We start from the raw sequence: 17,500 nt of genomic DNA on the forward strand, positions 1-17,500 counted from the left end.
GAGGAGAGAACAAACTGAATGGCCTCGTCTTGATAAGTGGCTGTAAATTATTGTTCTTAGCATGAGCCCTTGGACATGTGTGGGGTTGAATGCTAATGGCCTCCGTATGAAATGTGTTATCTCACCCAGAGAAAAGCCCTCCTTTTGACACAGAGCATTTGAATTCACACTTAGTCAAGTACTGTAGAGTCAGGCTGCCATGCAGCTCTGAAGGTTTCTGTGGGTCTCTATATGAAGTCTGCTAGCACAATTGTATCAAATTCCCTTTTTTTTTTTTTCACGCCCCGAGTTGCTCGGCAGATAAGCAATTTTCCGCCGTGGCTTTGCCCGAAGGGTTGAGACGCATTCATCTCTCTTTCTCACAGCCGACGTACAGAGTACGGTTCTGTTTCAAACCTCCAGCTTGGTAACTCAATTAAATATCGATTACAAACACATTAAACTAAAGATGGTCCTCAAAACAAACCCTCTTTCTTCTCTGTTCTCCAAAGGACCTTTCATCGATACCGGTTTATCTGTCACACAGATTCACGGCCACGGGATTCGGCGAGTCAGGGGGGTGGGTGTGTTGCTTTTGTGCAGCCAAAAGCAAACATTAGCGATATGCAGGCCATCTACCACAAAGCTGCCAGCACGACTCTGCCTCATTCTTGCGTCGCGACATCCAAAAAGCTGCGCTGATGCTCAGGAGTGGATGCAACACACAGGCATGCTATGGAAATGCATAGGCATAGGTAGTCTTTAAAAAGAAAAAGAAAAAAAAGAAAAAAGAAAGGTGGGCCTTGTCTATAAACACCATCTGCCGTAGCAGGCATGAGTTTTACCCCTAACCGTCTCAGACGTCTGTTGTGGCCGCGCCGCTGCCAAATGTTTCCCCTTAAACAATTGTTGTTGTTTCTCCGGTACAATTCGGCGCAGGGGGCTGGGCTTTTTTTTTTTTTTTCTTTTGAAGTGACCTTGTTTTTCTGTCATGACTGCTTCACACAACACTGAGCAGGATAGCGGAAGGGCTGACGTAGCTTTCATGACAAGGATGGAGGATTCATGGCCATTTGACGGCAAAGTAAAGGTTTTGTACGGCTGCCTTTTACGGATGAATGAAGGGAAGATGCGGGCTGTGAATGGGAATGTGTGTGTGTGTGTGTGTGTGTGTGTGTGTGTGTGTGTGTGTGTGTGTGTGTGTGTGTTGGTGGTATGGCATGTTGTCAGAGATCAGTGATCTTTTGGACAAACATTCCGGTGACTGCACACAAACACAGTCACAGACACACCCACCCACAGACACATACACGCACATGCATGCACACACACACACACATGCACACACACACGCACACACACACGCACACACACACACACATGCACACACACACGCACACACACGCACTCACACATGCACACACACGCACACACACAAACACAACATACACAACATACACACACATGCACATGCACAAAGGCGTACACACTCAAACACACACACACGTATACATATACACACACACACACATCCACACGCGCGCATACCCACACACACACCCACACCCACACACACCCACACACCCACACACACCCACACACCCGCACACCCACACCCACACACACACACACAAACACACACACACAGAGAGCTCTTTGACTTCTGGGAAAGGGAGCTTGACACACACCTTTAATTAAAGGGGATGGTACATCAGTCAGCACGTCTCTGTTTGGCCCACACCCATGCATGCTTCTGTCAGAGTACACCAATGTAGTCAATCAGCTCCTGATCAGGCCCATCATGTGGGTCTTAAAGCCTGCCGTGTATGTGTGATGATCAGAACGCTCTTGTTATCGCTGCTCTCTCTCAAGTCTGCGGTGGAACATGGAGGCACTGATACTGACTAATCTCGCCGCCATCTCCCTCCCTCACACAGGGGGCGACGACGATCAGGACTTTGACATCGATACGAACGCGGGCAGCATCGTGGTCGCGCGGCCCCTGGACGCGGGGAAGAGGTCCAACTACAATCTGACCGTGAGCGTGACCGACGGCGCGCAGACCATCACGACCCAGGTGACAGTGCGGGCCGCTCGCTCACCACACAGCTGTTTTGCACACTGCCATACACAACGGTGGCTTCCCACAAGCACGTACTGTAAACAACACCCAGTTTTGCAGTTTGTTGGCCTTTAAAAACAACATGTTCTCAATAGGCTGTGAAGCTACGTTTTCTTAATATTGTATTCCACATGAAAATGGTTAAAGGCAAGCAATGAGTTTGGCATAATATTTTCTTTTTAAGGGATTCAAAACCCATTTAATTTCACAGATTACAAACATTTCCTACATTTATACTGTAGATATGATGACTAGTTTGCATTGCACTGTATGAAGTATGAATTAATAAACAGTTATCCAGGTCATTTCAGGTCAACATTAACAATGCTGAATTAACTTTTTTCATCTAATTTATGATCTCTTATTTAGTCTCCAAAGTTTTTTCATCTCAGTAGGAGAAAGTTGTTTCAAATGCAGTTTGAGGCCAAGTCATACTTTAGCATCTGCAATTCTCTGTGTATCTTTTCCTTAATGGTTTGAATAGGGTGTTTGATGTGGACTGTGGCTGGCATCAGACGCTGTTATCACTGGAGGTTTATCAAGTCACGTTGCACAGGCACTTTCCCAGCGACCGAACTCAAATGCAAATCACAATCCTCCCCACAAACCCAGCTGCCTATTATCATGCCTGTTATCCCGCCTAGGCCTCTTCCTTCCTCTTGTTAGGACAACAAAAACCAAATCTCTTTTTTTCACTAGTCAAATCAGCTGTGTATAGTGTGTATACCCTGTACACTGAGCACCAAAACTGGTTTGTGCAGAATGCTCACACACAACCACATGACCTGCTGTCGACCCCCCCCCCCCTCCTCCCCCTCCTCAGGCTTACATTCGCGTGGTGGACATGAACGAGCACCGTCCGCTCTTCCAGAAGGTTCTGTACGAGGTGCGGGTCCCCGAGGACACGGCGCCCTGGAAGGAGATCCTGCAGGTGAGCGCGACGGACGCCGACGTCAACAGCCGCCTCCTCTACTCCGTCCACAGCAGCGTGCACCCCGACAGCGCACGCCACTTCCAGCTGGACCCTCGGAGCGGAGTGCTGGTCATGACCGAGCAGCTGGACTTCGAGGCGCTGCCCCTGCACATACTCACCATTGTGGTAAATATTATTAGGATCAATAATAGTAGTAGTAGTAGTAGCATTAGTAGTGATAGTAGTAGTAGTAGTAGTAGTTGCCCCTGCACATACTCACCATTGTGGTAAATATTATTATTATCAATAATAATAGTAGTAGTAGTAGTAGTAGCATTATTAGTATCAATAATAATAGTAGTAGTAGTAGTAGCAATAGTAGTAGTAGTAGTAGCATTAGTAGTGATAGTAGTAGTAGTAGTAGTAGTAGTAGTAGTAGCATTAGTAGTGATAGTAGTAGTAGTAGTAGTAGTAGTAGTAGTAGCATTAGTAGTGATAGTAGTAGTAGTAGTAGTAGTAGTTGCCCCTGCACATACTCACCATTGTGGTAAATATCATTAGTATCAATAATAGTGGTAGTAGTAGTAGTAGTAGTGATAGTAGTAGTAGTAGTAGTAGTAGTAGTGATAGTAGTACTAGTAGTAGTAGTAGTAGTAGTGGTGGTAGTAGTAGTAGTAGTAGTAGTGATAGTAGTACTAGTAGTAGTAGTAGTAGTAGTGGTGGTAGTAGTAGTTGTAGTATATTTTTCTGCCACAGTCCATAGTTGGGCTTCATGTTAAAATGTTAATTTGAGATGAACAAAAACATTTCATTTTAAGTGTCCTGTTATGGAGTAATATGATAAATCTTGTACTAACGTGTATTAGTTTCATGACTTTTTATTATCTCGAATAACTTGATTCAGTCTTCATGACACAGAAGAGAGTCGTGATGAGTCATAGGATATGATTCAGGCAGCAGTTCCAGGTGAGCGTTAGACCGTTGAATAGCAATGAAGGCTTCATTTCCTCCTCTCTCTATTTCCTCTTCTGAAGGTTCGAGATCAGGAGATCCCGCCGAAAAGAAACTTTGTCAGAGCCTTGATCCACGTCGAGGACTGCAACGACCACACCCCGACCTTCACGAGTTCTCGTTACGAAGGCAGCGTAGCTAATCTGGCTCCTACGGGCACTGAAGTTCTGCGAGTGAAGGCGCTGGATAAAGACACTGGAAGCAATGCTGAGATAGTCTACTCTTTTCATTCAGGTAAGATATAGAGACCACGGGGAAGAGGTTAATAAGATCTGACTGAGAAGCAAAAAAACGTTTTCCCAACTATAAATCCTTCCTCGTCTGTACGTGTGCCTGAGCAGATCTGGGTGCAAAGGTATTAATTACATCTTGAGGTGTCTTTGTGACAGTGGAGTATAATTAGAGGTAATAGAATGTGACCCGTAAGGCATACAATACAGGCAAAGTAATTATGATGACTGAGATTAAAAATCACATACACATTCCAACCCCCCCCCCCTCTCACACACACATACACACACACACACACACACACACACACACACACACACACATATACACACACACACACACCAGCCCACAGCCCTAACTCCATTTTCTCTCATTCCTCTCTCCCTCTAGGAAATGGTGACGGGGCCTTTGACATCGACCAGCACACGGGAGCCATAAGCGTGGCCAAGTCGTTAGCCACCATGCTGCAGGAGCAGTACCACCTCACCGTCAAAGCCACCGACCAGGGCTTCCCCCAGCGCAGTGACCTCTGCCCCGCCACCGTCCACATTAGCCTCTCTGACCTCACCCCGCCCCGGTTCCTCTCGGAGGAGTACTTCACCGAGATCAGCGAGTCCAGTCTGCCCGGTTCCCCCGTGCTCTCGGTCTCCGCTCAGAGCCCCCTGGCCCTCCAGTACAGCATCCGCGACGGCGACCGCAACGGAACGTTCCACATCAACTCCTACTCGGGCCTCATCTCCGTCCAGACGTGGCTGGACTACGAGACGTGCCCCTCGTACCGCCTCCAGGTGCGCGCCACCACGCCCGTGGGGACCTCGTCCGACGCGATCGTGCACCTGTACGTCGTGGACGAGAACGACAACCCGCCGGCGTTCCTGCACAGGAGTTACCGCGGACAGATCAGCGAGGCCGCTCACATCAACGCCATGGTCATCGGGGAGAACAACTCCCCTCTGGTGATCAAGGCCAGCGACGCTGACAAGGAGTCCAACGCCCTGCTCGTTTTCCAGGTCCTGGAGCCTGAGGCCAAGAAAGTGTTCCGAGTGGACCCCAACATGGGGACGATCTCTCTCATATCCCCCATTGACTACGAGTCCACTCCGGTGTATCACCTAACGATCCAAGTCAGAGACTCGGGCGAGCCCTCGCTATTGGCAGAGACACCAGCCAAGGTTGTCATCCACGTCCTTGACTATAATGACTGTCCTCCCAAATTCACAGCCCCCTCGTATAACTCCTCCGTTGAATTTCCTCTCTTCAAAGACATGGAAGTCGTCCAAGTAACGGCCCACGATGCGGATTCCGAGGTGACGTATAGTTTGATTGACGGCAGCTCCGAGAAGAACTTTGCCATTCATCCCACATCCGGTGTGATCACTATTAGTGATGCGTCCGGCATCCAAACTCACAATCAGCTGAAAGTCATGGCCTCTGATGGCCTGTACAAAGACACAGCCACCGTCCAAGTACACGTCGCCAACATGACCGCGTCCAGTCTGAAATTCGAGGAGCGGATCCAGGTGGACACCGTTTTGGAAAACGTGACGTTTGTGAAAACGTTGGCTGTGCTCAGAGCGGCCGGCGGCTACCTGAACGAGCCGGTCGCCTACAAAGTGCTCAACGGTGGGGACAAGTTCGCCATCATCGAGTCCTCCGGAGTTCTGCACACCACAGGTGTCCCCTTTGACCGGGAGGAGCAGGACGAGTACGACCTGGTGGTAGAGGTGAGGGACACGAGAACGCCACCACGCCGAGCCATCACCCAAGTTAAGGTTTACATCGATGACATCAATGACAACGTGCCCGTTTTCTCAAATCTGCCCCATTCGTTGACCATCTCGGAGGAGACGGAACCTGGCGATGTCCTGTTCCAGGTGATGGCCAGCGACGCAGACGTGGGCGAGAACGGGTCGGTCATTTTCATGCTCGAAGATGACTTTGAGCTCTTCAGGATCGACCCTTATCTCGGAGACGTGTCACTTCAGCGGCCCCTGGACTTTGAGTCTCTGAATAAATACGTTCTCACCGTCTTGGCGTCCGACGAGGGAGAGCCGAGTTACAGCGCCGTGGCAGAACTGTACGTTCAAGTGAGGAACCGCTCTCATCCTGTGTTCCAGAGCCTGTTCTACCCGCTGAAACTGCCAGAAAACATTTCCCCCTTCACCACGATCTTGCACGTTCAGGCGCGCAACCCGGAGGGCTATCGCCTCATCTACAACCTGGAGGAGGAGAACGTCACCAACAAATTCCACGTGGACTTCAAAACGGGAGTGCTCAGCGTCACCGATTTCCTGGACTACGAGATGCAAGCCATGTACCTGCTCACGGTGCGAGCGACAGACTCCGTCATGGGCACGTTCGCCGAGGCCAGAGTGGAAGTCGAGGTGGAGGACGTGAACGACAACTCCCCCGTGTTTCAGAAGCACACGTACGAAGCACGCGTGCTGGAGGGGCTGCCCGCGGGCACCTCCGTGGCACAGATCACCGCCACGGATGCCGACTCTGGGTCGAATCGGGAGATCACCTACGAGTTGCTGGGCACGGGCAAAAACGAGACCGAGTTCTTTGAGATTGACCCGCAGAGTGGCTTCCTGACGACGTCGCAGGAGCTGGACTTTGAGACCACTCAGCACTTCCTGCTGAAGGTCAGAGCGACAGATGGTGGCTCCCCGTCACTCAGCAGCGAGGCCTACATCCTGGTCAACGTGACCGACGTCAACGACAACCCGCCCGACTTCACCAAGACCCACTACAGCGCCTCTCTGGACGAAATGGCCACCTGCGGGCACATAGTGGTCAAAATTCAGGCCTCGGATCCCGACAGCACAGACCTACAGTACAAGATTCTCTCAGGGAACGAGAACCGGTACTTTTCCATCAACGAATCATCGGGCGTCATCTCTTTTTCAAACGTCTGCAAGAGAAACTTGGACCCTTTTTACAACCTCACGGTGGCCGTGTCGGACGGCGTGTTTCAAAAGACGGCGCCGGTCAACATCGACATGATTAACAACAACAGGCACAACCCTTATTTCAGCCAGAGCATATACGAGGCCGAGCTCGCCGAAAACGCTGAGCCGGGCACCCGTGTCATCCGTCTGGCGGCGATCGATCCGGACGACGGTCCCTACGGCAGCGTCGACTACACGATTATCAACAAGCTCGCCGACGAGACGTTCTCCATAGACCGGGAGGGACAAATCATGACCTCTCAGCCGCTGGACAGAGAAAACCCGTTACAGAGAGTGATCGCCATCAAGGTGATGGCCAAAGACGGGGGAGGAAGGGTGGCCTTTTGCACAGTGAAGATCATCCTGACGGACGAGAACGACAATCCTCCGCAGTTTAAAGCTTCGGAATACCAGGTGTCCATTCAGTCCACGGTCAATAAAGGGGCCCCGGTCATCCAGATCATGGCTTACGACGCGGACGACGGCAAGAACGCCGACGTCACCTACGCGATCGACGAGGCGGGGGAGGTGACGGAGGACGTGATCGAGATCAATCCCTTCACCGGCGTCGTCAGCGTCAAGGAGAGCCTGGTCGACATGGAGAACAAGATCTTCAACTTCAAGGTGAAGGCGCGAGACAGCAGCGTGCCGTTCTACAACACCACGGTGCCCGTGCAGGTGAAGGTGGTGTCGCCCGAGGTGCCCTTGCCCCAGTTCACCGAGCCGCTGTACACCTTCACCGCGGCCGAGGACCTACCCCTGGGCACAGAGGTGGGCACAGTTCGTGCCGACGGCGACATGCCCCTCATCTACAGCCTGGTGGAGGGCAACACCGTCGAGAGCAACAAGGACCAGGTGTTCGCCGTGGACGAGGAGAGCGGCACGCTGGTGGTCCAGAAGAGCATCGACCACGAGCGCACCAAGTGGTACCAGATCGACGTCATGGCACAGGGCAACCACAACGGCACCGACGTGGCCTCCCTGGTGTCCGTCAGCATCCAAGTCCAGGACGTGAACGACAACGAGCCGTCGTTCGAGGCGGACCCGTACCAGGCCTTCCTGGCGGAGAACATGCCGGTGGGCACCACGGTCATCCAGGTGACGGCCAACGACCCGGACACGGGCGACAACGGGCAGGTGACGTACCGCGTGGAGCCGGAGGACGTGGGCGACGTCTTCTCCATCGACGGCGACAGCGGCTGGATCACCACGCTCAAGGAGATGGACTGCGAGAGCACGCAGATGTACCGCTTCTACGTGGTGGCCACCGACCACGGAGGCAAGGTCAAGCTCTCCTCCTCGGCCCTGGTGGAGGTGATGATCACGGACGACAACGACAACCCGCCCCGGTTCACCGAGGAGCTGTACCAGGGCTCCGTCATGGAGAGCAGCCGGCCGGGAGAAGTCATCGCAACCCTGTCCACCTCAGATCTGGACATCACGGCAGAGAACCGCCAGGTCACATGTTATATAACAGGTAAGGGTGGGTCTGGTTGGTATGGCCAAAAATGTATATCACATTAATTTGTAGCACGGATGGTAACATTATGTATATCACAGTATGTTGTTTTTTCTTAAAGTTTGGATATAAATACTTCTGAACGGGTTAAGCATGGTATGCTATGGGGTATGGCGACTAAATGACAGCTCTTACTGTACTCTTGAAGACATGTATTGGACATATTTAACATTGCCCTGAAGTATCCTAAATATGTAAGGGCTGTTGCTTCCAGGAGACTCTAAGCCACCATAGAGGAAAACACTTTTATTTAACTTATTATGATTCCGTTGAGAAATCACATGGAGAGTAAAACAAATTGATTCTGAATAGTATTTCCAACACAAACAGAAGCATAAATAATTGAACAAGAGTTTTATACTTTCTGTGCTGGGCCGCTGCGCTGGGAAATTTCATGTACTGTAGTAGATCATTTGGACAACTGAATGCTGCTATGATCTGTGGAATATCATGAAACCCATAGCAAATACACCTGAAAGGAGAGGCTCTCCATTTCCAGAGACTTTGTGTAACTTTTAAATGGATTAAATTAACAGTTGAGGAGAAAAGTAATAAACAAAATGTGCTTTTGGAAGCTCAAACTCTCCATTATATTTTTGCTACTTACGGTATGTTGTCCTGACAGTTTGCTAAGATTTTGTGTTAGAGGACAAAAGCAGGTTGATTAAGCATTAGGCAATTTGACAGGCCTTACAAGTATGATGCCCTTTCGTCTTGCTCATGTGCTAATCTGAGGAACCATTCTTCTTGTCTTTATAGACAGGGAGATCTGAATAAGCAAGAAAATCCTGTTGTGTCTATTTTTTTAACAGTTAAAATGAACAGTAGAGATTAAGAAAAAAATTTGATGCGTTAAGCTTTGTAATTTTAGGCTTCTTACATATTGCACCCACACACACAGGATTTTCTGCACACCTTCCAGATCTGGTTAAAAAAGTAGACAACAATGGAGGAGTGACTTGTAAATGAGATGACAACATTTTATCCTCGAGTTTAACTGTCTGTTAAGTTGTTTTCTTTGTGATGTGTTTTTTTTTATTTGCAATGGCACCTCTGACCTGTTTTGTTTTGCTCGTTATCACCACGTGTCACCCCTGACACGCTCAGATGGAGACCCACCGGGTCTGTTCTCCGTGGAGGCTGACGGCGAGGAGTGGAGAGTTGTGCTCAAAGGCGCTCTGGACAGGGAAGCCCAAGACAAGCACAGCCTGCGGGTCGTCGCCACGGACGGGCGATCTCAGGACACCGCCACCGTGGACGTCCACGTGCTGGACATCAACGACAACAGTCCTTTGTGCGAGCAGGTAAGACTCCGCTCCGCTCCCACGCACGCACACTCTTGTGTTCTCTGCTGCCTGACTCTGACGCGGGACACTCCCCTCGGAGTAACGACACCGCAATCCTTCCTCAAACACCGCCATGGGCCCAGCAGCTTCGCCTGTCTGACTTTAGAGCTCCAAGGCAATCCGCCGTCTTACGCCAGTTTGTGTCATTTGTGTGTAAACAAAATACGCTCGGGAAAAACAGGTTCCTTCAGTGGCGTAACTTCACAACACGATAAAAAAAAATATTATTTTGACTTCTTTTTGCAAATGGTCTGCAACTGGTCTGCAAGAGTTTCTATCGCCTTTTATTATCTTGCGTAATTTTGTTAGCATGCATGATCTTGTTTAATCTTGTAAACCAGAGTGTTTTGTGCAATCTCAGTATATGAGCCATGCAGCCCAACATGAAATCAAACAAATTAGAACTTTAACTCTTTAACTTCAATCCCTCAACTGGTTTGTGTGTGTGTGTGTGTGTGTGTGTGTGTGTGTGTGTGTGTGTGTGTGTGTGTGTGTGTGTGTGTGTGTGTGTGTGTGTGTGTGTGTGTGTGTGTGTGTGTGTGCGCACAGTTGCTCTACACCGAAGCGGTTATGGAGAACACCCAGTCCGGCCGTTTCATTCTGAAGGTGTCGGCGTCTGACCCTGACATCGGCACCAACGGACTGGTCTCCTTCACCCTTCATGGCCACAATGCTGACAAGTTCCACCTGAACCAGAGGACAGGTAAAAAACACTCACCATGTTTGTCTAGCTCCCCCTCAAGGAGGTTTTTAAGTGTCCGATAGCATCCCACGCACGCACACACACACACACACACACACACACACACACACACACACACACACACACACACACACACACAGACACAGACACAGACACACACACAGACACACACACACACACACACACACACACACACACACACACACACAACACCAAAAATACAGGGCAGCTTTTGAGAAAAAACCCTCTCACTGAAAGGATTGGAATTTGTCTTTGCCCTCATCAATCATATGCTTCTCATGTTAAGAAGATCTGTCATCAACCCTGATCTATGCCCCCTGCATAATATCAGAAGAGGGCATCTTACAGATACGGCTTATCAAGTTGCTTAGATGGGACTGATCTGTCAAGCACCAGCAAATAAGCTATTTGGTGAAGTTTTATAAGCATAGACCACAAAAACAAAACAAATTCCCTGCATTTTTGATAATGGCTAAACAAACCACGCATCAAGAACTTAAAAGCCAGAAGCAGGACTACTCAGATTCCTCATTATTATTTGTTTTAACGACAGGCCTTTTATCAAACACTGCATTTGCCCAAACCTGCGTGGGACCACATCACTCTGTGCACATCCAACAGCGGCATGAGCCACAGGGGGAATGTGTGTGGCCACGTTAACATTAAACAAACATCAAGAACAATTAAAGATAAAATCAAGAACAATAATTAAAAACCAAGCGTGGGACTTTAAATGAATGTCTTTGTAAATTGTACAGCCAGCTCATTGTCTACTGTATAGCGTTTTTGTATATTGTATTGTATTGTATTGTATATGGTCAATATAATTGTCTGTACTGCTAGAGCGACACCATTGGCTGGAATCATATTCCTTGTGTGCACTAACTCACACCAAATAAGTCTGATCCTGATCCTGGTCCTGGTCCTGATCCTGATCCTGGTCCTGATCCTGATCCTGGTCCTGATCCTGGTCCTGATCCTGGTCCTGATCCTGATCCTGGTCCTGATCCTGGTCCTGATCCTGGTCCTGATCCTGATCCTGATCCTGGTCCTGATCCTGATCCTGGTCCTGACCCTGATCCTGATCCTGGTCCTGGTTCTGGTTCTGGTTCTGGTTCTGGTTCTGGTTCTGGTTCTGATCCCGATCCTGGTCCTGACCCTGATCCTGATCCTGATCCTGATCCTGGTTCTGGTTCTGGTTCCAGGGGAGCTGTTCACGATGGCGGCGCTGGACCGTGAGCAGGAGTCGGAGTACGACCTGGTGGTGAAGGCGACGGACGGCGGCGGGCGCTCCTGCCAGGCGGACGTGGTGCTCATGGTGCAGGACATCAACGACAACCCGCCGCGCTTCTCCACCGCCCACTACGAGATCAGCGTGTTCGACAACACCACCGTCAGGACGCCCGTCGCCGTCATGTACGCCCGGGACCCCGATACAGGTACGGAAACGCTAACAGCTCTGATGGGCGGGCACCGTGTCCAAAGCGAGCGTCTCGCAACATGTGCAGTAGGCTACGTGCTGCCCCGTGCCTGCCGGTTCTGGTTAAACGACGTCGATAAATACCCGCCTTGTTACAGTTAACACTGTTACACATAAAAAAGCCCGTGTTTCACATCACCTCTGTATTATGCACTTCAAAGGCCCCTCACAAGCCACTCAGCCTTGTTATTAAAAGTGCCCGGAGGATATTTTCATTTCTGCACCATTACACATTCCATCACACTGTTTAATCATGTCCAAACACTCACAGTCTTGCTACTCTCACCGATACTGAGCAAGCAAAGGCCTATAACTGAGGCGGAGATGACATCAGGTGTGAAGATCCCTTATTACTTATCACTTCTTAATTCCTTTTCACTTGCGCGTGCAAAATGGCCATACAAAGGGGGAGAGAGAAAGACCGTTGAGCAGCACTTGCTTGATCTGGGATTGACTCTCCAGCAGATCCAGCTGAGATGCGCGATCAGGGAGTGACAAGGCCACTCCTGTAGATGTGTGGGAACATGTCGTGACGTCTCAGAGCCTCCAGGCTATTTCGCACCCCTTATCACCTTTATCTTGTCTTCTTTTAACCCCCCCCCCCCTCCTCCTCTCTGAACTCCTCCTTTGAAAAAAAAGAGAAACAATGACGCTGAAACAAACCACTAAGGCCTTTTGAAAATGCTGAAAATAACCACCAACACCTTAGCCCTTTTGAAAACCTTGAAAACTGCCAAGCGCATGACACACGTGTTAAATGCAAATACACATATGCTGGCGTGTACAAGTCCAGGCTTGACAGCGGTGACACATTTGAAGACGCTGAACTTTTTTCGCTGTGTTTGCTCTTGAGGCAGTGGCTAGTTTTGAATAAAAGCGATGTGCGAGCACCCTCCCCGCTGAGACTGTGTAAATAGATGGTGGATAATGGCCTGTGCTGAATGATCTTGAGCAGGACACGGTCCAGAAGGATCTCACAGTGAGATGGAACCGATTACATAACGTTTCTTTTGTACTGCACTTTTTGTCAAATTCAGCTAATTTGTACTCAGTGGCATCATCACGTTGCTTCATGGCTATGGTAGGAGGGTGTGTTATTTGATTGACAGTCCAGCTTAGATATCTCCAGTATCTTCAGTTTGTTGGAGGATTGATGGATGGCACTTTTTAATCCAAATGGATGTTACGTTTGAAATTAAATCTCTACAAAAGTACAAATATTTGTGGACGTTTTTTTGTTTCAGGCATAAACTCGGAGGTGAGGTACTCTCTCCTGGGGCCGGACAGCAGCTTCTTCTCGCTGGACGAAATCTCCGGCGTCCTTCGCCTGGAGAGACCGCTGACGGACGAGAGTCAGTCGACCTTCGAGCTGAAGGTCAAGGCCACCGACCGCGGCCTGCCCCGCCACCTGTCCTCGTTCGCCACGGTAACGGTCAACAAGGTGGACCTCAGCGACTACCAGCCCGTGTTCGCCAGCTCAGAGTACAGTACCTCTGTCCCCGAGTCCATCGTCGTGGGAACGGAGGTGCTCAGCGTGTCCGCGCACACGAGAGACGAAACGGCCGGCGAACCGGTCAAGTACTCCATCGTCTCCGGGAATGAAGGTGGACGATTTCAGATCAACCCTCAGACAGGTACTGTAGGCCTTGGTGCTGGATGACATTTTGTTTTTGTGACTAGCCGATTCACCATATACTGTACTGTAATGGTATTTGTAAACTTTCTGTCTTGCCGATGAGCTTCATCAAAAGGATTGAAAAATGAAAGGATTTGAAGAATGGTGATCAGAAAACAACGTTTTACTTTAGTCTGAACATGCAGTTGTTTAGAAGTTGTCCTTTAAGTTGAAGAAAAGAAATAAGTATAGGGGACTTCCTGCAAATGAAATGATTACACAAGGTGGGCTGGTCCTGATCAAAGCCATACTTTAACTGTCGTGCACATCACTGCCAGCCTGCAGATACAGTATCATCTTCTAAACAGCCCTACTGCTGATTTTGGATAAGATAGACACCACACATATACTGACCCTGTATGTGCCATATCAGAATGCTGCCATGCCAAATACAACAAACAGTGTGTTGCAATCAGAACACAGAGACGCAAGATTTTTTTCTTTAATCATGTCGGACAGAGGGGCACTGACTCCTCAAGCGTGTGACAAGCTCCTTTTCCCAGCAGTCAAAGAGCTGTGTGTGTGTGTGTGTGTGTGTGTGTGTGTGTGTGTGTGTGTAATTGCGCTCTCTCGTTCACCCTCCTGCCTGCCTGCCTGTGTGAGCACGTTGGTGGAAACCACTGGAGCTTGCGCTCACTCGTTTGTTTGTCTTCTCCCTTTCATCACGATCGCTCTCCGTCTCCGCCTTCTGTGGCCCTTTATCGCCGGCACCCAGAGCCAACGTCGACAACGCCACTGCCACCCGCCCGCTCCCGCCCGCTCCCGCCCGCTCCCGCCCGCTCCCCCCCCCCCCCCCCCCCCCCCACCACCACTCTCCCAGTGGATTGAGCCCAATCTCTTTATTAGCTGTCAAACAAGACATACTTGTATGCGCTGGTGGCTACTAGGCATTTGTCGTGGAAAATCAATTGGTAATTTACAGCAGAAGTACTTTCACTTCTAGAAGCTATCGGCAGGCTGCATAGTTGGCTATACTCTTGTGTCGAATGAACAAAGTGAATGAACTTTTTTTTTTTCCCCTCTCTTTTACACACTCTCCCAGTCCAGAAGTCATTATCTTCAAGAGCAGACCTAAGCTTGAAACAAAAATGTTCCCTCTATTTCTGTGTTTGCAGTGACTCAATCCTTTTTCTTTCCCCTTCCAAAAATGAGTGCACTTTTATATATGGCGTTTGCTTAGAACATAAAAGACAACCGCTGATAGTATTGCTAGAAGTTGAAGCTGCGCAGATATTTATTGGTGTGTGTGTGCCAGCCTGCCCAGCCCGCCTATGTCGAGGGAAGAGTTTTTGTGGAAATGTATGAGGGATCATGTCCTCCAGTAGGTGTCATAGTTTCACATCGTATCTGGCTCATGTTTAGCAAGGGCCCAATTACCCTTTCTCCTCTTAAAGCAATGCTGATATACCAGTCAGGTTTTTGGTTTTGTTCAAAACAAATGAGTCAGCTTTACGCTTGCCTGCAGCAACCTCAGAGGCACAGTTAAATTGCCAGCTGGATCCTATTGAAAATGCTGTATCACATAGGACTGTTTAACCCCCTTAAAATGCCAGTGCCAGTGGCAGATGTGAGAATGGCCGCCAGTGAGGCATCTTGCCGGGGGCGGCAGTCGGTGTCTGCTCAAAAAGATCCAGAATGTTCTCCACGTCCAGAATGTCCAAAATAAATCCGCAGTATATAGTTTAGTTTCAGGGATGTATTGTTGCATTTCTATTCTGGTTTGTGTGATAGATATTCGATCATAATAGCAACATAACATGTCACAATATCAAACTAATGCACAGAGGGAAAGAGAGAGATAAAGGCAGTATAATGTGTGAAAGAACATCTGAAGTGTAGTATAATTCAAAAATAAAAAAAAGACTAGGGGAAAGGAAGAGAAGAGAAATGAGCAGATGTTAAAGAGAATGAAAAAAAGCAAAAGTGGAAAAAGCAACAGAGTAAGACAGAAATGATGAGGAGAAAGAGACAGCACTTCAGAGCTAGAGAGAGAGAGCTACAGAGCTATAGAGAGAGAGAGAGAGAGTTAGAGATAGAGAGAGTGCGCTGCAGAGCTTGAGAGAGGGAGAGAGAGAGGAGAGAGAGAGCGGTACAGAGCTAAAGAGAGAGAGAGAGAGGGAGAGAGAGAGGAGAGAGAGAGAGAGCGCTACATAGCTAAAGACAGAGAGAGAGAGAGGGAGAGAGAGAGGAGAGAGAGAGCGGTACAGAGCTAAAGACAGAGAGAGACAGAGAGAGAGAGAGCGCTACAGAGCCAGAGAGAGAGAGAGAGAGAGAGAGAGAGAGAGAGAGAGAGAGGGAGAGAGAGAGGGAGAGAGAGAGGAGAGCCAGAGAGAGAGAGGTGTTGGAAAGCTGGCAATCGCTAAGCCCACGCGGCACAGCGAGCAAATCCTCTCGGCCGTCCCCGCGCGAGGGCCTGTCGCGATACGGCTCTCACCGCCCAATCAGCCGCCATTCAGCGCCGCCCGGGCGCAGCCCTCAAAGCCGGGACCCTTAAATGCCAGCGGACTGCCAGGCGGAGTGTGCTGCCGCACGATAACGCACCGATGCGCTTTGCGCGCGCCTCCGTCGACGTGATCCCTTCGCTGGCGCCCGCCGCCAATTTTCTAGTGTCTCTCCAATTTGAATGACTGAGTGCGAAAATAACACAACAACAACAACAACAACATCAACAACAACAACAAAAAACGTCTTGGATGGGAGAGGCAGACAAAATGTGGTTTTATTTGGAAGGGAAGATGGAAAGCCTTTTCCCAGTACATTCCCGAAAAGAGCTCAAGGAAGTCTTAAAGTGTTTTTTTTTTTGCTATTTCTATTTAAATATGTATATCTTTACAACTGTCAGGATTGGTGTTCCATCAACGTCATGCCCTATTATCCCTCTCCTTAAGACTGATTATGCTCCAGGTCACGCTCCTGTTCCACACCTCTTCTGCACTGAGAGAGACTCTTCTAATTGCCATTGAGGCTTGGCTCTTCCTTGTGTGTTGGTTTGCATCCAGTTGCACTTGAATCACAGCAGACCTGCCACTCGCAAGCTTACTGTGTGTTTACTTGTCAGTTTGTGTTCCTCCGACAAACTCTTACTCTTTTTTTACTCTTTTTTCTCCGACAAACTTTCCCATATACCGTAGTGTCCTGAATTTAACCTTTTAAAATGCCTATCGAACTGCTTCCTAGAAAACCCTTGATGTCTTCTGCAGGTGGTTGTGGTGATATGTCTTTTGAAAGCTGTCACAAAGTGTCATACCTTCAGCTATGTGGAGTATGTTTTGATATGTGTGTGTGTGTGTGTGTGTGTGTGTGTGTGTGTGTGTGTGTGTGTGTGTGTGTGTGTGTGTGTGTGCAGGTGTGCTGTGGGTGAGCGAGTCTCTGGACTTTGAGCTGTGCCGCGAGTACTTCCTGTCAGTGGAGGGCTCCCGGTCCCGGTCCTCGCTCAGCGACGTCACCACGGTGATCATCAACATCACCGACGTCAACGACAACGCGCCGGTCTTTGGCCGCGCCGACTACACCGCCGAGGTCTCGGAGGACGTCGCCCCCGGAGACGTG

General features: G+C 49.3%; 1 protein-coding gene across 1 annotated transcript in view; it reads left to right on the plus strand.

Moving 5' to 3' along the window:
• fat2 (FAT atypical cadherin 2) overlaps positions 1 to 17,500 on the plus strand; it is a 60,312-nt gene that overhangs the window by 16,985 nt on the left and 25,827 nt on the right. Inside the window, exons 7-15 of the mRNA XM_062523965.1 lie at positions 1,917 to 2,056; positions 2,925 to 3,200; positions 4,049 to 4,259; positions 4,647 to 8,684; positions 9,834 to 10,030; positions 10,622 to 10,775; positions 12,002 to 12,235; positions 13,521 to 13,910; positions 17,298 to 17,500. The exon at positions 17,298 to 17,500 is cut by the window's right edge and continues 9 nt beyond it. Coding sequence (XP_062379949.1) covers positions 1,917 to 2,056; positions 2,925 to 3,200; positions 4,049 to 4,259; positions 4,647 to 8,684; positions 9,834 to 10,030; positions 10,622 to 10,775; positions 12,002 to 12,235; positions 13,521 to 13,910; positions 17,298 to 17,500 — 5,843 coding nt within the window. The remainder of the gene's footprint in view (positions 1 to 1,916; positions 2,057 to 2,924; positions 3,201 to 4,048; positions 4,260 to 4,646; positions 8,685 to 9,833; positions 10,031 to 10,621; positions 10,776 to 12,001; positions 12,236 to 13,520; positions 13,911 to 17,297) is intronic.

This window comes from Sardina pilchardus, chromosome 21 (assembly GCF_963854185.1).
Source record: "Sardina pilchardus chromosome 21, fSarPil1.1, whole genome shotgun sequence".
NCBI classification, from domain to species: domain Eukaryota; kingdom Metazoa; phylum Chordata; class Actinopteri; order Clupeiformes; family Clupeidae; genus Sardina; species Sardina pilchardus.